The sequence below is a fragment of the Panthera tigris genome, chromosome B3 (genome assembly GCF_018350195.1).
Source record: "Panthera tigris isolate Pti1 chromosome B3, P.tigris_Pti1_mat1.1, whole genome shotgun sequence".
Taxonomy (NCBI): domain Eukaryota; kingdom Metazoa; phylum Chordata; class Mammalia; order Carnivora; family Felidae; genus Panthera; species Panthera tigris.
Genome location: NC_056665.1, coordinates 108,729,926 through 108,754,164, shown reverse-complemented (window position 1 = coordinate 108,754,164; position 24,239 = coordinate 108,729,926). Strand labels below are relative to the sequence as shown.

The 24,239-nt window shown below is 35.7% G+C and overlaps 1 protein-coding gene across 3 annotated transcripts in view; it reads left to right on the top strand.

Annotated features, from left to right (window-relative positions):
* KCNH5 (potassium voltage-gated channel subfamily H member 5) overlaps positions 1 to 24,239 on the top strand; it is a 307,440-nt gene that overhangs the window by 221,870 nt on the left and 61,331 nt on the right. For all 3 annotated transcript variants that reach the window (XM_007095216.3, XM_042989854.1, XM_042989853.1), the window contains one exon: positions 10,914 to 11,166. In XM_007095216.3, coding sequence (XP_007095278.1) covers positions 10,914 to 11,166 — 253 coding nt within the window. The remainder of the gene's footprint in view (positions 1 to 10,913; positions 11,167 to 24,239) is intronic.

Sequence of the window (24,239 nt, the reverse complement as noted above, 5' to 3'; positions counted from 1 at the left end):
ATGGCTACTCAGATGAAGATAAAATTTTTATCACCCTAGAATGCTATCCCATTCTAATTTTGTCAAAGCAATTACTGTGCCCTTCTGAAGTAACCACTATTTAAAAAATTGAGATGTAATTCACGTTATCATAAACTTCATCATTTAAAAGCGTATAGTTCAGTGGTTTTTAGTGAATTCACAATGTTGTGAAACCATCATCACTATCCAGAGCATCATCATCACCTCAAAAAAAAAAAAAAACACCATTCCATCAGCAATTACTTTCTATTCTCCCCTTCCTCTAAGCCCTTGGAAAGGACTAATCTACTTTCTGTCTCTATAGATTTGCTAATTCTGGGCATTTCATATAAGTGGAGTCATAAGATATGTGGTCTTTTGTGACTGGCTTCCTTCACTTAGCATGCTTTCAAGATTCCTCCTGTTGTAGTGTATATTGGTACTTCATTTCTTTTTATGACTGCATAGTATTCTTTTGTATGGAATTTACCACATTTTCTTTTTTCCATTCATTAGTTGATGTGCATTGGGCTGTTTCCTGTAACTGGTATTTTGATGCCGAACTTCATAGAAGTGGAATTATACAGTATATATAAAGTATTCAATTTCATGGATATTGTTCATTCTATAGCTAATGGGCATTAACTTAGGGTTTGTTCTAAGTTTTGGCTATTATGAATAAAGATATAAAATTCTTGTACATGTCTTTTTATGAATATCTTTATACATTTCTCTAGTGTATATACATAAGAGTGAAATTGATGGGTTATGGTATTGATAGCAGTTTAGTTTTATTAGAAGTTGTCAAGGAGTCTAGAAAAGTGGTGACAACTCCACTAGAATACGTGAGAGTTCCAACTGCTCCACATGTTCTCCGAGTCTTGGCATGTTGTTGGCCTTTTACATTTAGCCATTATGGTGCAGGTGTAGTTGTATCTAATTGTGGTTCCAATTGGCATTTTCCCATACTTAATGGTTTTGAGCACCTTTTAAAATCAGTGGCCATTTAGATAATCTATCTTGTAAATTGTTCACATCTTGTTAGTATTTTATAAAAAATTGGGTTTCTACCTTTATCCTATTGACTTGTGGGAGTTTTTCATATATCTTGGATAGGACTCCTTTGTAGGATATATGTATTATAAATATCTTCTTTCAATCTAAGGCCAATCTTTTCATTTTCTTAACTTTTAAAATTGTATTTATTATACATGTTATGTTTTTATTATATTTATTATAGTCTATACATTGTTTCTTACCTTTTGCTTATGTATGAATTACTGCCATAAAAAACTCTAGAAAGCATACTTGTGCATATAAATATTCAAATAACTGTACCCTTTTATCTATTCCAGTGGTCCCAGAGAGCTAAATTCCTGAGGCACTTTACTTACAGTGAAGGACTTAATTTACCAGAAAGCTTAGCTATCCTATTTCAACTACATATAATAACATAACAGGATTTATTCAATAAGAACACATTGATCGAGGTCTAGTCTGATGAATGTCAGCATATTGGGAGAGTGACTGGAAGAGCTTAGTGTTCTCTGAAAGATTCCTGATTTTATAGTAAAGCTATTTTACACATAAATACACCAATAGCTATATCTAGGCACCACATCTGTAATCTATATATGAGTGTTAGAGCTGTGAAAAAATGTTGCAGTGTGATCCCAATTGTTCAAACATTGATACTCTGTCTTACTTTACTGTTTTTCTTCCAGTTAATAATCTCCCAACCTTTTTAAGCAACATAAATTTTTAGCTATTATTTTATATATACTTGATTTAATCTATCTGTATATACACATCTATATATAGACATAAATGTGTATTGGCACTTATATATTCTTTTATACAATCAAATAATCAGATCTCAAATTCTTTTTAGAATTAAATGCAATATAAATGACCGACCCACATATCTTTTGCTTCATTTACTACTCTGACTTCTTTGGACTACCTTTACTTTCTATAGTTGGTATAAGCATATATATGTACACACACATATATGGGTAGATATATTAAATTGCATAAGTAATTTGAAAGAATACTGATGCACATCTTCTGGAATTTTAGTTTGCTCTATTGGAAGAAAAGTAGGTTGAGACACAAGCTTTCACAATCATAATCATTCTAGAAATAGCTGTCACTATTGGTTTAACAGCTCGATTTTTGTTTCATTCATTCTCTTTAGACAATACCTATTTGTTTAAAAATAACTTTTTAAAAATAAAAATGTATATATTTAAAGTGTAAAACATGATTTGATTACATATACATAGTGAAATTATTTACTACAATCAAACTAATTAACATATCTATCTTCACATTATTAACATGTGTGTGTGTGTGTGTGTGTGTGTGTGTGTGTGATTTTTTAAGTAATCTTTTAAAATTAAAATATAATACTAGGGCGTCTGTTGGTTAAGCGCCTGACTTTTTGATCTTGGCTCGGATCATGATCTCATGGTTCATGGGATTGAGCCCCACGTGGGGTTCAGTGCTGACAGTGCGGAGCCTGCTTGAGATTCTCTCTCTCTCTCTCTCTCTCTCTCTCCCTCTCCCTCTCCCTCTCCCTCTCCCTCTCCCTTTCCGTCTCCCTCTCCCCATCTCACACATGCACATATGCACATGCTCTCTCAAAAATAAGTAAATGTTAAAAAAATTAAAATATATTACTGAAGTGTGGGAAAATTATATTATAAATGAACAGCTTAATAAATTTTCACAAAGTGAACAAATGTGTTTAGCCAGCACCCCAACACCTCATTACTGGAAGTCCTTCCATGTTTTCTCCAGACATTAGCCAGCTTTGCCCCTCCACAGTAACCCATATCTTGACTTCTACAACCATATATTGATTTTGCCAGTTGTTGAACTTTATATAAGTGGAATTATGTAGAATATACTCTTTTGTGTTAGGCTCTTTTCAATCAACATTGTGTTGTTGAAATTGATCTATGTTATGTGTAGTTGTTTCTTTTTCCTTTTTTTTTTTTTTTGCTGATAACAGTCCATTGTGTGAATATACCACAATGTATTTATCTATTCTAATATTTATGGATCTTTGTTTAATTTTCTTTTTTAAAAATATTTTTTAAATTTTATTTATTTTTGAGAGACAGAGAAAGACAGAGCATGAATGGGGGAGGAGCAGAAAGAAAGGGAGACACAGAATCTAAAGCAGGCTCCAGGATCTGAGCTATTAGCACAGAGCCTGACACAGGCTTTAACTCACCAACCATGAGATCATGACCTGAACCAAAGTCGGACACCTAACCAACTGAGCCACCCAGGGGCCCCTTTTTGTTTAATTTTCAACTTGGAGCTATTATGAATAGTGCTCCTACAAATGCTCTTATGTGGTTTGGTGCATATATACAGACATTTCTGTTAGGCATATACCCAAAGTGGAATGGAATTGTTGGGTCTTAAGGTATATATATAAACTTTTGTCAGTATAGTCAGGTAATGGAACTACAAATTCACTTCTACCACAGTATATGAGTGGGCCATTCTTTTAAAGAAGCTGGAACATTATTTATCATAGGTGACTTTAAAAGGATCACTGCCAGATTGTTTCCAGAATTGTTTCCATTCTTCTGGATAATTCAGTCAAATATATTTTAAAATATATTTCTAAGTTTAGAAAATACTTTAACATGTGGAAAAGCATTCTCTTTTTCACTTTTTAAAAATTTTGAATATAGTTGACATACAATGTAGAATATATTTTCAGGTATACAGGTTAGTGATTTGACAGGTTTATACATTATGCTATATTCACCACAAGTATAGCTACCAATCTGTCCCATTACATTGCCATTACAATATTGTTGACTGTATTCCTTATGCCCTGCTTTTTATTCCCATGACTTACTCATTCCATAACTGGAGATCTGTATCCCTCTCTCCCTTTCATCCTTTTTGCCCAACTCCCCACCCTCCTTCCCTCTGACAACCATCAGTTTGTTCTCTGCATTTATAGTTCTGATTCTGCTTTTTGTTTATTTCTTTAGATTCCACTTGTGAGTGGAGTCATATATTTGTCTTTATCAGGTTGACCTATTTCACTTAGCATAATACCCTCCATGTCCATCCATGTTGTGACAAATAGCATGACCTCATCCTTCTCATGGCTGTGTAATATTCCATTGTGTGTGTGTGTGTGTGTGTGTGTGTGCATGTGCGCACGCCATATTTTCCTTATCTATTCATTTATTGATGGACACTTGGGTTGCTTCCATGTCTTGGCTACTGCGAATAATGCTGCAGTAAACACAGGGATGAATATGTCTTTTTGAATTAGTGTTTTCATTTACCCTGGGTAAATACCCAATAGTAGAATTATTGAATCATATGCTATTTCTATTTTTAATTTTTTGAGGAATCTCCATAATGTTTTCCACAGTGGCTATACCAACTTATATTCCTAGCAACAGTGTACAAAGTTTCCTTTTTCTCCCCATCCTCATCAACACATATTGTTTCTTGTCTTCTTCATTTTAGCCATTCTGAGAGGTGTGAGGTGGTATCTCATCGTGGTTTTGATTTGCATTTCCCTGATGATGAGTGATGTTGAGCATCTTTTCACGTGTTTGTTGACCATCTGTATGTCTTCTTTGGAAAAATGTCTATTCGGTTCCTCTGCAAAAGTATTCTTATTTAGTCAAATACATGCACATGAAAAAGTACACACATGAGATTAAGAATAGAGAACAATAGAAAATCTAAATTTTATCAGAGCCCTAAATTTGGAAAGTTAGTGGTCTAGAACATTGCACCTTTAACAAGCTAAAAAATCGTAACAATTGCTATTTGTTTCTTTTTATTGCTCACTTTACTGCAGAACCAAAACTATGAAGAATTTGGTAGAATGGGTTCACTACATTTTTTAAACAAAATCTTAAGTCTCACTTTTGTATATGTGGTCTATTTGCAGAAAATTTGTCTCTAAAGTGAAACCTATGAATTTTAACCTATAATCTCTCACTGATCATATCAGTCTTCTGTTGCTAAATATGACCTTTTACTTTTAAATAATGGGAGTTAATTTGCTTTGGTTTTATTTCATTACATTGTTCCTGAGTTAATTCCTTGGAGGTTTGGATACCCCAGAAATTGGCAGACTAACCTCCAGACAGCTGCTCTGCCTTGGTCCTCATGGCTGCCTGGTTATACTTGAAAAAAAAAATAAGGTGAACCTTTTTTCTTCCCATAAAATGAATGAGAATTGAATTTCTGTAGCGAACTTTACTTCATTTGTTGGCAGTCTTAAAGCTCCTCATTCCCAAGAAGGATTGTAAAAATGTTTTATGTGCAAATGTCACTTGCCTTACTCTCTCCACTGGTTTTCTCTAATTTAATACCAATTCGGTTGGATCCGTGAGGGGAGATTAATTAGCAATGCATAACTTAATTGCATCAAAGGAAGCAGGGATTTTGAAGAATGTCAGTGGTAACTTCATTGCCTATCAAAATGTCATTAATGCATTTATTCCTTTGTCCTAAGAAAGAGAACGGTGGGGGGGGGGATCATCTTCACTTATCAATTATTATTAAAAATAGCTGTCACTATATTACCCCGATATAAGATTTTGTAGATAATAAAAAAAAAAAACAATTTATTTTAGAGCAGTGAGAAATGTCAAAAGGGGCCCTTGTTTTGTTCACTACTTTCAGAAGCTTAAAATGGAAGTATCACGATTATCCTCATTTTCACATTAGAAATTTGTTGTAGATTGAATAAAAGCAGTCAGTCTGTTGTCACTAAACTAGGGAGTAGTGGTAGGAGACCACCTTCACTAAGATTAAATAAAGCTCAACATTCTGTCTCATTACAGTTCCATATACAATTCCATACAAGCCATGTACAATTCCATTTTTTGTTTCAGGTAAAATTGCCTTTTCTTTTTCAAATGCAAATGAATGAAAAATTGAGGGGAGGGTGATTATTAAAAAGATGTAAGATAGTCTCATACACTTCTGGCTTAAAGAGTAATTTACTCTGCCTTTTCTGGGAAATAAGTTGGCAAGATCCTTGAAAATGTTTTTATATTTTGCCCACTGACTTTTCTTCTAAAAGAATCTGTCCTCAGACAATCTGACAAAAGTACAGAGTATTTGTTGTACCTTGATTTATGAAAGGGAAAACTACAAATCTTGATATCCAATAATAATGCAGTGGTTAATTGTGTTATAATTGTATGATGGAGTATTATGCAATGATTCAAATTATGTTTTTAAATCAGTATTTCATGGCATGGGAAGTGATTATAGTGAGATATAAACACAGCAAGAAATAAAGGTTTGGAGAGTCAGGTTTCACGAAAATGGTATGTATGTATATAGATATGTAAGTAATGGAGAAATCTTATTTTCTTCTTTATAGGTTTGATTTACTACATTTTATATAAGGATTGTTAAAATGCATGTTTAAGTGTATTCAAAGAATTAATAATAGAGAGGATAAAACCTTGTTCTTTGGGCTTTGTATAGTCAACCATTTCCTTAGAGAATCTTGATTTAACTCTTTGGCTTCTAATTCAAGTTTTTAGGCTTGCTTTTCTAAGCTTTTGCAACATTACTAGTATCATAATGGATAAAAGTGATGGGGAAAATGACATTTATCAAATATGTTTACTCCATGCTAATATATAGCTCATGTCCTTTTCATCTATACACTGAAACTTATATTTCAAATAAGATTACTTCCTTTTGGCAAATAGTAATGAGATAAATAATTTGTCAGTGCATCCTTATGTCTTCACCCACACACTAAAATATGGCAATACATTTATCTGAAGCTGAAATTAAAGTGTTTAGAAATGGAAGCAAATCTGCAAGGAAATCTAGGCTGCTCTTTGGTGGTGGTGGTGGTGGTATGCACATCAGCGATTTCTTAATAAAAAAAGGTATATTTTGATTAATTGGACATTAAATGATTTTCAGAAATCAGCATCTATATTTTTGTAGTATTCAAAGACCCAGCAAACATAAAAGAGTGCCAGATGTCACATTTTGTTCCTGGTTGAGCTTCGTTGAGGAGCATGGCTTAAAAACTGGAACCCAAAGAGTTTTGGGTTTTGCTAGTAACTTATTGAGAGGCCTTGAGCAAATCACATAAACTTTATGTTATACATTTGCCTTATCTGTAAAATGGGGCACCGGACTAAGAATAGTCATTTTTTAAGCTATTCGTGACTGGAAGCTCTAGGGATACAGGCACTGAAAGTTTTGCTCTTGGATCTGGAGGGCGTGCATAGTAGCCCACATGTTAACAAGTGTATAACCAATTCTTACTAACTACGAGTTAAATGAATGACTATATGTGTCCTTGGTATCATAAATCAATGAATTTCAAAAAGTTTCCTCCTTCAGACCATGGCATTTTTTTTTCTTTTTCCAGGGTTGGTTGCAGAATTCTAAGAATGACTCCTTGTATATGGCTATAGCTCTTCCAAAGAGAAAATTTATCCATTGTCCTAATTAAGAATCTAATTTATAACTATCCTGACATGAAGAGGGGATACTCATTTTAATATGAATATTTTCTACTGAAATGTAATTTCATTTGTTTATAACTATAAGATACCCAGTAAGGACCTTATCCACAAGAGATTGCATATGACATTCAAGGCAGAGTACATTGAAATTAGGACTAATGGACCAGGTGTTAGAGTCATCTTGAATGATAATTTTATCACTTAAAACTAAGTTTTGTCTTGCCTAAGACACTTGTCAGTGCCTTCATTTACAGAAAAAATAATCTATGCTCATATTTCAATGACAGACACAGCATGTAAGGCACATGCTCTATCTAAGGATAGGGAATGAGCTTGCCACTGGGTGTGACTTTGGTCTATTTTAACTTAGTTTTAACTTGTCACTTTATGACATTTGAACTTTAGTATATGGCACCTATAAAAATAATAAATGAATTAGTGTCATAAGTGAAGTGAAACAAAAAAGGGAAGATGCAATTAATATGTAATAAAAATCCTCTTTTGATATGCCACTGAACAGAGAATATTGCTTACATTGGAGGATTTCATTTGAAGCATGCATCCTGAAAGACATAATTAAAAGGACATAAAATGACTGCTAACCAAAATGAATCCAAAACATTAAAAATCCTGTAAGGTAAATGGAATAGAAACAGAATGGTTCATTTTCCCATTAAGCTATTCAGTATAATGTTTATGCATGTGTGTATATATTTTAAAATTATTTTTACTTTTTGGCTTTTCTAGCACTAATTTCATTTTCAACTTGAGAAAAATATTAATATTAGCTAGTGCTTGAAATATCTTCAGGGTCATGCTGAGATATTTCCTTAATTTTGCCTAGAATCTCAACAGCCAAGATACAGAATTCAAAACAGGGTGGAAAATAAAAAAAAGAAAAAGAAAAAGAAAAAGAAAAAAAGTATATTGTTTTTCCAGAGAGCTAAAGCAACAATAAACTTTGTAAGAATATTCATGTTCAAGGGGCGCCTGGGTGGCTCAGTTGGTTAAGCATCTGACTTCGGCTCAGGTCATGATCTCATGGTTCATGAGTTTGAGCCCCACATTGGCTGTCTGCTCTCAGCACGGAGCTCTCTTTGGATCCTCTATCCCCCTTTCTCTCTGCTCCTCTCCCACTTGAGCTCTCTCTGTCTCTCTTAAAATAAGTAAAGTTGAAAAAAAAAGAACAAAAAAAAGTACTCATGTTTGATAGGGGTAATAAAAGCCAACATTTCTTTAGTCCTGGCCATGTGCAAGGCTAAACTGTGCTAAACTCAAGCCCTTTCATTTAATTCCTGCAATGGGACTATGAAATGAGTGCCATTATCCCATTTCACAGGTGAGGTTTCTAGAGATAAGACAACTTAGGCTACAGAGGTAGTAAGTGATAGATATGCACCCAGATCTAAGTGTTCTCGAGCCTTATCTTTTTCCTACCTCTAAGCCATAAGTAATGACTCCTAGGCAACATGGGCTCCCATGTCACCCTGTCCATGTCCTGTCCTAGCACTTTTCTCATTGTATTTTAACTTTTTGTACATGTCTTCCTCCTGCTACTTTGTGGCTAGCTCCTCCAAGGCAAAGACAGTGTCTTATTAATCCTTCTAGTTCCAGGGGCTTACTGCAGGGGTGCACCCCATCATTGGAGTTGAATAAGTGCCTCTTGAACCAGTAATATCAGAAGTCATTAAAGATTAATATAATAAAGAAAACATTACATTACTTTGGAAAACAACTGATGTGGAAGGGAAAGTGCTAATTGCTTCTAAAGCTGTGTTAGGCATTCCTTTCTTCAAAGATGAGATTTTTCAGGATAGGTGAGTTGATCCCTACTCCCTTAGGAATTATAAGGAGCATTAAAAAAGCCACAGAGTTGCTTAAGTGGTACAAAATAATATGTACGGTATTAGGAAAGATTAAGGGAAAGGATACTAGAAGTATAATTTAATTAATGGTCTTTACATTTATGATGGACTCATCTTCTACACAGGGAGGCAACCAACTTTTCATTGATCATGAGTCCCGAGTGAAAGGAATATCCGGGATATTTCAAGCCTTAGGTAATTTTTTTAAAGGTTAAAATGTATGTAGTACAGGAAAGACACATATTTCATATTAAAACTTTATTCAGTATAATTTAATGGGGAAAGATCAGCTTAAGACTTCTATTTGAAGGGCTGAAAGCCTATCAGAGAAAAAAATTTCTGACAAGGAAACTTACCCAAGGGGGCTGGGAGAGGATTCTAAGTGAGTTTTTACACACATCTTTCAAATAGGTGGTACTGACTTCTGTAATTACATCTTGCTTTATGATGCTCTGATTAGATGTGGTGATGGTGTCCATTTTATTCTGGGTCATTAATTGCCCTGTCTGAAAGCTACAGGCAATAAGAACCTTCCAACCCTTTGGTAGAGAGCTATCTAAGCATGTTTCTGCCAGTTGTGCCCTCTTCTGAAGGCTGCCTATAGCTTGAATTTTCCTGTTTCCCTTGGCAGTCTGGAGTCAAAGACCAGTACAAGCAAGGTTGCCAGGCAGTAATGTGCTCACCTTGTGGGCGCCGCCACTCCCAATTGCATAAACCCTACAGAAGGCTAGTGAATACCTTTTTCACTCCTTGAACATAAAGCTATTTGTAAAATGAAAATTTTTAGGAGTGAAAATAGACCCATCAAGGGTAGAGTTTTATCAGCCAGTGCCCGCATGTCAAGTTACAAGGGTACTTTTGTTGATTTTGTTTTCTTATAATTGATTAATATGAATCCACTTCCCATGTGGAGTAAAGTACATCAGACTAAATTTGGTTTTAGTTATGAAAAAATTCTAAAACAGAGACTAGACTAAGATGAAAGGTAATACCCTATTTTAGTTGGCTCTTTGATGAAATTATATTAAGGTTTTTTTCTGAGACTCTTCCTAACCACCTAAGACTCTGTTCTTTCTTAATGTTTTATTTATTTTTGAGAGAGAGAGAGAGAGCACAAGCCAGGGAGGGGAAGAGAAAGAGTGGGACAGAGGATCTGAAGCGGGCTCTGTGCTGACAGCAGTGAGCCCCATGTGGGGCTTGAACCCATGAACTGTGAGACCATGACCTGAACCGAAGTCAGATGCTCAACCGACTGAGCCACCCAGGCGCTCCAAGACTCTGTTCTTTCTATGGAGAGATCCATACCACTCTCAAAGTTTTACTGTGTGATGCTGCATTGTAACACTCCATATGCTCATCAGCCCATCTCCCTGGATAATTAGGTCCTTGAGAACAGAGGTGTGACTTTTAACTTTGCATTCCCAGCATCTAGTACAGTATGTTGCCGACTTTGTCGCAGCTAAACATTTGTTGGATGACTTTTTTACTGAAATAGCCTTTTTTCTTTTCTTCTCACTTCTTCATTTCTCACTTTCTTCAGGTTCTCTCCATCTGTCCCAAGGACATGAGAGCTGATATCTGTGTTCATCTAAATCGGAAGGTTTTCAATGAACACCCTGCTTTTCGATTGGCCAGTGATGGGTGTCTGCGCGCCTTGGCGGTAGAGTTCCAAACGATTCACTGTGCTCCTGGGGACCTCATTTACCATGCTGGAGAAAGTGTGGATGCCCTCTGCTTTGTGGTGTCAGGATCCTTGGAAGTCATCCAGGATGATGAGGTGGTGGCTATTTTAGGTACTGTGAACTTTCCTAATGTAGTAGCAAATTTGTAACAGTTTTAGAGATTTTGCTTCTCAGGTTTCTTAAGAGAAATTTCCTCTGCTTGGTGACTTTGGAAATTGGGTCACTAATGAGACAATGAATCTTAGTAAAAACTAGTAATGCTCTTTCAGCAAAGAACATTCGTATTGGTCACAGCTTAATGGGCTGCACAAGGGTTTGATTAAACTTTCTTTGGCAATAGTAGGACAATACCTTTTAGACTAGAGTTGGTCATAGCCTAAGGTGTCTGTACCTCCATGTTGGTAAGTGTGAAAATGGCTTGTGGAACTATTTTCAGGTTGCTAACCTAGAATGATAGTCTCAGAGGGGCAACAGAACCTGTCTAACTCAATACTTTCTTTTAGATATGAGCAAAATGAGGACCAGAAAAGTTTAGTGACTTTCCCAGCTAGTTAGTAAATGAGTTAGGACTTGAGTACAGATCATCTTATTCCAAATATTTATGCCTCATTCATCCACAGCAGACCTAAGTAATGAGCTGAAAGTGATGAGGAGGTAAATGAATTTAACCCATTATGTTAGAGTAATCATAGTGCAAGTAAATTTCGGTTTATAAAGCTTGTTCCATCCATTCGTGAACCAAGAAAAAATATTTGGCTAATAATAAAATTAAATAAAAAATTCAGAGACCCAGTAGATTGTTATACTAACAAAAAGGAGTCAGAGATAGAGTATGTAAATAACAACATTTTAAGAAATTACATGTTTGGGGCATTGTAATGTGTATATTGGTTAAAATATGCTAAATGATATTTTATTTTATTTTATTTGATCTTATTTTATTTGATCTTATTTTATTTTATTTTTTTTGAGAGAGAGAAAGAGAGCATGCACATGTGCAGGGGAGAGGCAGAAGGAGAGAGAGAGAATCCTCAACAGGCTCCACTCCTAGTGTGGAGCCTGATATGGGGCTCAATCTCAGGACCTCATGACCTGAGCCGAAATCAAGAGTTGGTCACTTAACCGACTGAGCCACCCAGTGCCCCTAAATATTTTAGATTATTTCTACTCATAAATCTGTAGCAGTTTCATGAAGTCCACATAGGTATAAAAAGAAGCCGTAATGAGGTCAGAGAGAATCAGCCCTTGTTTTTCTCTCAAGTAAAATAAAATTGCAGGATGTCAACTCCATTTTCATATTTTTCATGGCTTGTGTCTCATGAAAAACGAGCTCAATTTTTAAACTATTGGATTTTTTTTTTTTTTTTTAGCTACTGAGGTCAATCTACCATAGCTTGAATGCCACTTACTCTTGTAAGTAAAAGATTGGACTTCTGTGTTTTAGAAGCTACAAAAGTAAAGTCCAGCACAAAAATGAATAACTGATTTCAAAAAGCACAATTACCTGAAATAAGACAGAATTTAGTATTGAGAAGCAGTGAGCCTTCATAGGAAAATAGGTTCAGTAAAATTAGTAAGCGTTAGAGAAAATGGTTCCGGGTTGCAAATGACAGAACACTATTGAGAAATAGCATTACAGTTAAGGTGAGATTTCTTTTAGGAAATATTTTTATTTTTTATTTTTGCAAGAGAAATTCGTATAGCACTTTAGAGTCAGCACCGTGTTTAATGCTACTTAGCGGTTGTTCTGCTTTGTTCCCCGGAGTATAAAGGCGTTCTATGTAATCCTTCATAAAAAGTGTGTATTTTGCCAGAACAATCCTTTGTGGTAAAATGAAGCATATACACACCACATCCATTCTTGTTTGCTTAAAGAAGAGGATAAAACAGGTGTATTTTCTTTTCCTGCATGTTCATGTCAATGGTGGGTGGGAGAACAGGCATCGGATATATTACAGTGAAGCGTGTGCCTTGTGATAAGTTACCTCAGCTGTGTACTCATTGTCATTTACTTTGCCCCATTTTCTTAATTACAGCTTCACCTTGGTAACTTATTTTCTAAAAAGAAGGGTGGAGAAAGCCCTGGGTGCAGTGCCGCTGGGTTGGGTTTGTTAAGCTGGAATCATTTGCTCAGTGAGACAGACAAAATGCATTTTCTTTTCATTTTAAAATAAAATGGTAGCTGGTTTTGCACAGTGACACAGTGAAAATGAACACAGGGCCCCTGAGTATTGGACCAGTCTCATTATATATCTGTCACATTTTATTTCTTTGTGTGCTTTTGTTTATCTTCTTCAAAAAAGTCTTGGGATTCAGAGACTTTTCATCTTTTGGTTTAATGAGTCAAATTATATGTACATCCCTCTTCCCTGGAAACTTTTCTTTCCTTTTTTTCCATGGGCCTCTCACAAAGATTAATTCAGCCAAAGGGCAGTAAGAGGATTTTTATTTAAAAAAACAAAAACAAAAAACAAAGTTTGACCCGGAAGTGATCTCTCAGGGTGGAAGTAGGTGGGCCAGGCTGGGAAGTGCCATAGTGGCAGAGGCTACATGGGCTGGCCAGCTGCCTTGGCACCATGGGGCCAGACAAAAATACTGTCTTACAGGAGTCTGTGGTTTGGATCAGTGATGACAGGACAGATGTGGTGATTAGCTTTGGGAACTCTGTCCTGGTACCTTCTGCCAATCTGGGTTTATTGGAGAGACAGTCTGAAGACATTGTGGACTGGGAGGGTGGACTCCTAGAGAACTTCTGCAGGAGAGGGAGCACGAGGGCATTGTCGGATTGCCCTTGCATTCACACCATGTGCAGGTTCCACCCTGGAGGCCTCTGAAGCCCTGCCTGGAAACTACCCTGGAACCTGCCAGGAAGGTTTTTCCTAATAGCCAGCCTCTTGATTTGTAGATCCCCACTCTGGCTCCATTTTGTGACTTCTTAGTGTGGTTTCCATTGAGTACGCATGTTTTTAGACTTTTCTAAAGTACTTTTATGATTAAAAGAAGGGTGGCGGGCGCCTGGTGCCTCAGTCAGTTAAGTGTCCCACTCTTGGTTTCGGTTCAGGTCATGATATCATGGTTGGTAGGTTGGAGCCCCATGTGGGGGTCTGCATGGGTTTGGGATACTCTCTCTCCCTCTGTTCCTCCCCCTTCCCCCTCTCTCCCAAAAATAAATAAATAAACTTAAAAAAAAAGGAAGGGTGGGAGGGTTATTTAACACTCAGCATACCTTAACAATGTTTTTTTTTTTTTTAATGTTTATTTATTTTTGAGACACAGAGAGACAGAGCATGAATGGGGGAGGGTCAGAGAGAGAGGGAGACACAGAATCTGAAACAGGCTCCAGGCCCTGAGCTGTCAGCACAGAGCCCAACGTGGGGCTTGAACTCATGGACCGTGAGATCATGACCTGAGCCGAAGTCAGATGCCCAACCAACTGAGCCACCCAAGCGCCCCGCCTTAACAATGTTTTAAGAGAGGGAGAGGAAAAGAGAAACTCAATAGTGTCACTCCTAACATTTTGGTGACTATCCTTTCCTTTTCTGCTCTTTCTGTTTCTGTTCTCCTTCTTCTCATTTTTTGATAGCTTAATTTTGACATAATTACAAACTTAGTGAAAAGTTGCAAAAATTATCAGGGAGTGAAGTTTGATAAATATCTTTGGGTTTTCTGCCTTTTTAGTAAGTTGGTTAGGTCTTCTGCTGGCATACTTGGGTAGTTATTACAGGTTTGGTCTCAGACCACCACAAAAAATCAAGTATCTCAATAAAGTGAGTCAAGTGAATTTTCTGGTTTACCAGTTCATATAAAATTTATGTTTACACTATACTGTAATCCATAAAGTGTGCAACATTATGTCTAAGAAAAAAGTATATATCTCAGTTGAAAGGTATTTTATTGCTAAAAAAATTGCTAACCATCATCTGAGCTTTCAGTGGGTCGCAATCACTGGTAGCAAGTCACTATAACATATAATAATAAGGAAAAAGTTTGAAGTATTGTGAGAATTATTAACGTTTGAGTCAGAGACACAGAGTGAGCAAATAGGGGTGCCTGGGTGGCTCAGTCAGTTAAGCATCAGACTCTTGGTTTCGGCTCAGGTCATAATCTCATGGTTTGTGAGTTTGAGCCTGGCATTGGGCTCTGTGCAGACAGCGCAGAGCCTGACTGGGATACTCTCTCTTCCTCTCTCTCTGCCCCTCTCCCACTTGCATATTCTCTCTCTCTGTCTCTCTCAAAAAATAGATAAATAGATACAACCTAAAAAAAACCACAAAGTGAGTAAATGCTGTTGGAAAAATGATGGTAAATAGATCTGCTTAACATGGTGTTGGCACAAATCTAAATTTGTGAAAAACACGATATATGCATGTTAAAGTGTCTTATTATTAATGTGTTTTATCTGTGCCTTCTTGTATCTCCTGTAGTTTGTGCTGTCTCATGGTTGCTGCTGCGTTATTTGGTGCACAGATATTCATAACTGTTGTATCTTCATTGTGAATTGTGGCTTTTAGCATTGAAATGTGTCCTTTCTCATCAGGTCTAATGACTTTTTGCCTTATGTAAGAGACAGAAAGAAAAAAACATGTCTCACCTCCGAGCATAGCTCAGAAAAATGAAGATTTACCTCAGTTGGTCTGATAGGAGAAATAAACAGGATTTTCTCTCTTTTACATTGATTCGTTTGCCAGTTGAAAGGTAGAGAAGGGAGGTCATTTTAAAATTAATTAAAATTGCTGAATCCAAAGAACAGGTGCAGTTTCATTCTTTTGGATCTTTGCCTCTCAACAGTCCCTTGGTAGGTACATAATTCTTTAGTGTGTCAAAAATGCTAAGTGTTTAATGAATACGTTCTGAACCATAACTAATTAGTGGAAAGATTAAAAATGTAGTCAACAAAGTGCTTTCTTTTTTTAACGTTGAAGGATGGCTTCAAGATGTTTTTCTAAATAGGGCAGGTGAAGATAATTGCTTTTCATGTCTTTTTCCAAGTTGAAGCTCTTTCAGTTCTTACACCTCCACCTTTTTCTTTTTGACCTTCCCACTTTTTATGAGACACAAAAAATTCCAAATTAAGTTCATGATGCATATGTAATATTTTATATTCTTTAGTATCTTCTTGCTTTTTAGTTCCTACCCTATAATTACCTAATGTGAACAGATTTACTGGTGTGGCCAAAACAGCCAGGTTACTTTTAAGTGTCTCAGCGAGGTATATTGCATCTTTAAGCGCTATATAAATGACATTTCCCTGTGAACGATAGACCTGGCTCCCAAGATATTTGTTTTGCTGCATTCACATTTTGTCTTTTCTGGGTCTGTTGATGATGAGAATCATAGAGCTGGAGTTCTTAATCTAAAACAATCTGTATCTAAGTCTTCTAATTGTAAATTCAAATTCCCGAGAGAGTTATGCTTATTTATGTAGTTTGGATGGAGGGGTTAGATATTGTCATGGGGTTAGGGCAGAGAGCAGAAGTGAGGCAGAGAATGACAGAGTTAAATAACCTTAATAATAAAAAAATAATTTCTAGTACCTGAGTTAAGAGTTTTGTGTTATCAAATAAAACTTACAAATTATGGTGCTCAAAATTCAAAATCTGCTTATTTTTACTCCAAAAAGAAAAAAAATTCTAAGATGTGAATGAATAATATTTTGCTATTTTGAGAATCTGCGAAAATGTGACTTTCATGCTACAGTTAAGATTTCTTCCCGTACTTGCTATTAGAAGTCAAGTGTTTCACACTTTAAATCCTTAAAAGGGCTTTTCCTAAGCCCCCAAAGTTATTTTCTTTTGCATCCATGTTTCTGTTTCGAGATGTTGAACTATGAACCAGGTAGGTTTGCTATACATTATTATGATGATGAACATGGTGAATTCAGACATTTTTATAAAGGTCAAGCCAGTTATTTGCTTTAAAAAAATTACATGCTTGTCTTGTTTTAAACTTTCAAAGTAGTGATTCCGACATCATTTGTATGGTTCAAATTATATACTTATTGTTCTTCAGCCTGTAGATTTTTTGGATAAAATTCAAGTCTTTACAGTCTAGTAGTTTAGACTCAATTTCAAATTCTTTCCCAATCATCCTTCAAAACTAAGTCTTGTTGATTCTATCACCTTGTTATCTCTTTATCTTATCCTTAATACCCCTTCACATGGTGACTGCTTTTAAAAGCTTGGTCCTGGGCTGTGACTGCCATCTGAAAGGCCTGGAGAGCTCACAATCTGTCATCAGCTTCAACCTCCAATTCTTTGTTATGTGGCCACCAAAATATTCATTCTAAAATATAATTTACCATGTGGTCTTCTCATTAAGATTGACTTTTTAGCAACTTGAGGATAAAATGTAACTTTTAGCATGGCCTCTGAGGCCATTTTGTTCTTGTTTCCTTTCCAGCCTGACTTGAGCCATTACTTTGCCCTACTGTGTTTTCACACCATGTTGAATTGAAGGAAGTTTCCTACCATTTGGGCATTTTGAACAAGGAGAATACAGCAGGCCAAATGTTAAATATCTCAGGTCACTTAAAACTCTTTAATAAAACACTCCTTCCTTGTTATACATCAGGAATTCCCAGTATCAAGAAAGAATCTAATTTATACCATGGTGATTGGCCATGGTAGGAAAAGTTGAAATTATTTCTTTGGAAGGGGACTTAGCTTTGATTCCTAAAAGTAGCATTACTTTCCCTATCAACTGGAATAAATAGTCTGCAAGTCAGAATTAATTTTACTGAAAATAAACACTTAAGGAGCACCTGGGTGGCTCAGTTGGTTAAGCGTCCGACTTTGTCTCAGGTCATGATCTCACAGTTCATGAGTTCGAGTCCCACATTGGGCTCTGTGCTGACAGCTTGGAGCCTGGCACCTGCTTAGGATTCTGTGTCTCCTTCTCTCTCTGCCCCTCCCCCACTCATGCTCTGTCTCTCTGTCTCTCTCTCTCTTTCAAAAATAAGTAAACATTAAAACAAAATTTTAAGAAAATGAACACTCAAGAGTTAAAAGGGGCTTAAAGAAATAAAAACCATATTTGTGGTTAGTAAATAAGAAACCCCTCCCCATGCTTAAGTAAAATTTAAAATCTACACATACATTTTGCTTTTAATATTTCTTATCAAAAGTATATTTTTGAAAAATGCACTTCAGCCCCTTTGAGAGGCTGATACAAATACCAATAGTCATTGAGTACTCATGATTTTATATGCATTATTATATCAAATCATTTAATCGACTCTGTGAATCAAGTATTTACTATAGTCATTTTAAAGATGAAGAAACAGAGGCTGTGCAGTATGGTATCAGGTGATTCACCCCAGGTCATACCTATTTTTTTTATTTTTTATTTTTTATTTATTTTTTATTTTTTAAAATTTATTTAACTTCAAATAAGTTTTTTTTCAATATATGAAATTTATTGTCAAATTGGTTTCCATACAACACCCAGTGCTCCTCCCAACAGGTGCCCTCCTCAATGCCCATCAGCCACCCTCCCCTCCCTCCCACCCCCCATCAGCCCTCAGTTTGTTCTCAGTTTTTAAGAGTCTCTTATGCCTTTGGCTCTCTCCCACTCTAACCTTTTTGTTTTTCCCTTCCCCTCCCCCATGGGTTCCTGTTAACTATTCTTAAATAGAATTTTGAAATTATACAATTATTTGGTTTAATATTGACAGAAAATATAGTGCTTATGTTATTGTCACCAATATGTTTCCTTTTATTAAAAAAAGATTTTTCTAACAACACTGTTAAATACCACACCAGTGTAACAAAAATCCTGCACCAAATATGACATGACTATGAGGTGGTTAATCATCTACTTATCTAAAAATATGGTCCTCATAGTGACTGGTTCACCGCCAGGCAGGTGTTTAGGACCAGGGATAACTGGCTCAGGGTGTCTCTCGGGAGCCCTCAGAACACAAGATGGGGATCTTAAATGCTGCTTGCCAGTCTTTCCTCTGGGCCCTGGAAGAGTTCAGAGTCTACCTAGTTGGGAGGTATGAAATTGGAAACGAAGCTTTCAAGAATGCCTCAGGATTGCAAGAATGGCCACAAATCTTTGCAGTTCCTTCCTAGAAGAGGTGGAGTTTACTTCTCCATCCCTGACTCTGTTCTGACCTTGGGACTTGTCTCAGTTCTTAGGCTGAATCCTCTACCCTTCCCTTAAGTGCTGCTGTTCTCTTGACAGGGTGGGGCCATGAAGCCTCCTTTCTTACTGCTCTTTTCTTTTCCTGAGGTCGAGACATCCACTTACAGAAAGCTTCATCTGCATTTTCCCAGCTTTCTTACACCCACCTATACATCCCTGTCTTGTTCCCACTCTCCTTCCCTGCCTTCATTGCTTATTGATACGGGATACTCTAGTTTTACATCTGCGTAACAGGAGCTATTTGACTCTTTCTTTGTATAAATAAAAATTTACAAGCTACATCAGTGGGTTTTTTTTAGTATATAAGAATTATTTGCTTCTCTAAAAGTGTCTTCAGGTTTTTATCCATTATAATTTTTGAACAGAATGACCTTGGGCATCAATCACCAAAGATTGGCAGGCATCAATTCTAAATGTTTTAAAAGATTCTATTCTACTACACCTATATAATTTCTTAATTTTAACACTCATCATCTTGTTGTTTCTGTTCTATGCCTTTAAAACATTAGTGGATGACACTAGGTGTTGTTATAGTCAAAGTCCATTAAAAATCACATAATTCTAAAACTCCTAGTGTTGTTCATGTATAAATGAATATTTTTATGCATATGTATTCATAATAAAGTTTATGAGCCTACTGCAATAATCAGAGTGAAGGGCTGACTAATGATAAAAGTGAATACAGGGATTAGGTCCATTCTATAGAAGAATCATCATATAGAGCCATGACTACACCAGACAGGGAACGACCTACGTTTCAAATGCTGTATTTTTAGGGATTCATTGGCTATATTAGCTATACTCACTGATGAATAACTGAAATAACTTTAATGCATTTGTTTTATCCATTTCATTAACTCACCAAATAATGTGTTTCAAATTTTTTAAAAAGCTCTGACTATAAAACCAGCACCTCAGGGGATCATACTCCCTAAATATACCATGGTCTGTACTACTCCTTTAATTATATTGTTACTTGTCATCTCTGTTTTGTCTTTACATTTTCCAGTTTCATAGTCTCTGAATCTTTAATTCGCTCCTGTTTTACTGTCCTGTTTCCTGTGGTTTAGAAGTGAAATACTTCATAAGACTTGATGCAAAGAACTGAGAATATATAAATAGGCCAAACAACAACTTTCATGTTGAGTGTGAGCTTTTCTACTAATTTTAGGGCTTTGGGGGAAGGTTAGTTTTCTCAAGCCCTGAAATGTTTATAGCTGAGACTACTTGCACCCAGTGAGAGCTGACCTAAAAACTAGCATCAAATATCCTATAGCCACGAAGACGAACAGAAGGACCTAGATCTGAACTTGTGCAGCTACTGGATATTCCATGCACGATCCCATGTCTCTACAATCTGTGATTTCTGATTAGTCAGTGTAGATATGCATAATATTCCTTGGAGAAGAATGTTAGTCAGCTCTACTGTGAATGGTAAATTAATTAATTGATTTACAAGACACATCTTCCAGAAGTGCCATAAAAGTTTATTGTGAATTAAGTGACTATAAATTGGTATAGATAACTGGATAAAGCAAACACACTTTAAAATGATTGATTATATCAATGTGTATCCTAATGGAAATTCTATGTTATACAGCAATTAGTATTGCTTATTATGCAATGTGAGTTCCAATGCTGAGGGCCGAATTATCCACATTTATTAACTTTGCTATGCTTCTCTAAACTTCTTTTAAGAGGAGGAGCAGGGGTAAATTTTACTTTGCTTGAATCAGATGGGATTCAAGTTGAGGATTTGGAGTTGAGGCCCTAGATTTTAGTCTTTTTTTTTTTTTTTTTTGGCCAATTTGACATAGAAAAAATATTATCTTGAAAATACAATTTGATGATTTTTAGTTGAATTACCATAGAGTTATAGATGTAGAGACACCTTAAACATTAGTTTTTGTTCATCTTGTTCGCTTTAGGGTCAAAGCAACAGGTGTTGATTCAGGTAGTTGAATAACTTGATCTAGGCCACACCATTACAGGTAGAGCCTCACATCTAACTTGAACGTCTTATTTCCCAATTTGTTCTTCTGTGTCTTTCTTCTCTCCCCTTTTTTCATTCACATTTTTCTTTCCAAAAAATATCTGTTTAGCTCTTGCTTGAACTGTTCTAGGAATTGGGGAATAACAAGAGTGGATGAACCAGAGAAAATTCCCTGCCCTTATGAGTTCATGTTCTAGCTTAATGCTATTCTTTCCACATCACAGGCTTTTTATTTATCCATGATATGAAAAAAATAAATAATTTAAAATTTTTGATAGAAATATGTATCAGACATATTTAACTTCAGCAGTTAGGTAAAATATGTAACAGACATTTGAGTGCCTCCATAATTAAAAATGGTCTGGGGGCACCTGGGTGGCTTAAGTCAGTTAAGTGTCCGACTTCAGCTAGGTCATGATCTCACGGTTGGTGAGTTTGAGCCCTGTATCAGGCTTTGTGCTGTCAGCACAGAGCCCACTTCAGATACTCTGTCTCCCTCTCTTTCTGCCCCTACCTCACTCTCTGTCTCAAAAATAAATAAAAATATTTAAAAAATGGTCTATGTTGGCAATGAGAAATTCATTTATATATGGGGTATATTTTACTCATTGATGATACACTAATCAATCAATGAATATTCATCTATTATTCTGTAGATCTATTTACATATTTTATTAATTCAGTTTTATTAAAATAGGTAAGGAAATACATCTGTGAAAGTAGCTTGCTATTTTTAAATGAAAATTAGGCAGATTCATTACAGAAAAATTTGGAAAACATAAAGTAGAAAGAAGAAAAAATAAACACATTACCTGAAGCCAGTTGCTATAATTATTTAAATGCACTTTCTTCTAGTCTTGTATCCCTTTGGCTTTATTTTAATGTTTATTTATATTTATTTTTGAGAGAGACAGAGAGATATAAGTGGAGAAGGGGCAGAGAGAGAGAGAGGGAGAGAGAGAATCCCAAGCAGACACTGAGCTGTCAGTGCAGAGCCCGATGTGGGGTTCATTCTCACGAACCATGAGATCATGACCTGAGCCAAAATCAAGAGTCAGACGTTTAACTGACTGAGCCACCCAGGCACTCCCCCTTTGGCTTTTAACACAATTTTAATTTCAGCAGTTAATTAATTTATCAATTAATAATAACATGTCCTCTATAGAATAACATAGAATAATGAAATACAGTATATTTGGTTTTGTCATGAATATTTTATTTTAAGAAAATAAGAAAAAGTACTTTTAATTGATAATTACTTTAGTCTGGGAGTTTTGGTTTCATTTTTATGTACTTTATTGTAGTTGTAACCAAAATTATATTATACTTTGTATCTTTATTTTTTCATTTAGTATTATAAGGTAAGCATTTTTGCACATTATTCCAAAAGACAGTTTTAATTCTATGTGAACTGATGCTTGATATGTAGATAGCTTTCCATAGTTGGATATTTTATTCATTTATTTGTTTGTTTGTCTTACCAATCTGGGGTTGTGACTGAATATTCCATGTATTGGTCCTAAATCTTGATTGATTCCTGGAAGTGAAATTACTTAGTCAAAAACATTGATTATCATTGTAGTTACTGCACATGAAAATCAGATAGCTGAAGTGTACTGAGCACTTATAAATAGGTCAGAGGCTGTATTATAAGTGATAGTTTGAGAAACGGTCACAGAAATGAATCAGAAAGAAGTAGAATCCTTCTTCTGTCTTTTCAAGGAAAAACCTAGTATAGAGAGTATAGCAGTGACGATAGAGTAAAAGGAACAAGAGGTACATGAAAGCAGCCCTTTAGAAGCCCTGTTACTTTCATAGCACCAGGGACTATGATAATATAACAGTTGTTGATGTCTTCTGATTAAAAAATAATAAATGGAAATAATAAGACCATAAAACCCATCCAGAATCCATAAGGCAGAGAGAACCTACCATTTTGGTGCACTTGCTTTGTAGAGTGCATAAAATGAGATCATACTATGTGTATGATTTGATATTCTGCCTTTGTTATTTTACATAATGTGAACATCTTTTTGTCACTATTTTCCAATTTATGATACTTGGGTGCTGCATAATATTCTTTCATTTATTTATTTTAAATTGAAGTATAATTAACATACAGCATTATATTAATTTCAAGTGTACGAGATAATGATTCCACATTTCCATACATTACTCAGTGCTCAGTCAATGAACATTTTTATAATTAAATGTGGTACTTCTGATCATGCAATTAGAATAAATATGTGTTTCTTTACAATTGGAATTACTTGTTTAAAATTTAGATAATGCCACTTACAGATATCTAAAATTCATCTGTGTAAGTGGAGGTAGGGCTTATTTTTAAAATTTCTATACCTAAAGTCTCCCTTAGGTTATCTATGATGCTGTATAACCCCAGAGACTTACCTTGGGTCACAGGTCTCTAATTAACCTTCCTTGGACAAATGTAAGACTATCAGACCCTTGAATTGTCACTGTCACTAACTAAAAGAAGATTTTGGAGTGTCTGGAAACAAATGCTCAAGATTAATTAAATATCCATTATGGTTACCTTATGCTGATCATATGATCACATGGTAGTTTTAACCACTTTCTCAATATATGCATGTTTTGTCTTTCTATCCTGGAGTGCCTCATGGTTCTTTAAGGATTTCCAAACTGTCTATGTGGGCAAGAATGTGTAATCTCACTCAACCTCAATCTCTGTCTCTCTGTCTCTCTCTCTCTCTCTCCCTCGTTTCTCTGGTTACATGTTGCCTTTTCTCTCTGATAATCTTGCTGGCCTGAAGTGTTATAAGATGTTCCCTTCTTCTTCTTCCTTTTTTCTTGTCCCTTCTGACTTCAATCTTTGTGATGAAAGCAGATATTTACTCATTTCTGTGGTTAGAGTATAGAAAGCATGTCTTTGGCACAGTGCCTTAATTTCTGAGTCTTCCTTATCCCCATCTTGTTTGGGCAACTGAGTACTCTTGGTTTGGAATGAACTGTGGAGTTCAGCTCACCAGTGGATGCTGCTCTGAAGTGAAGAGTTGATTTCTGT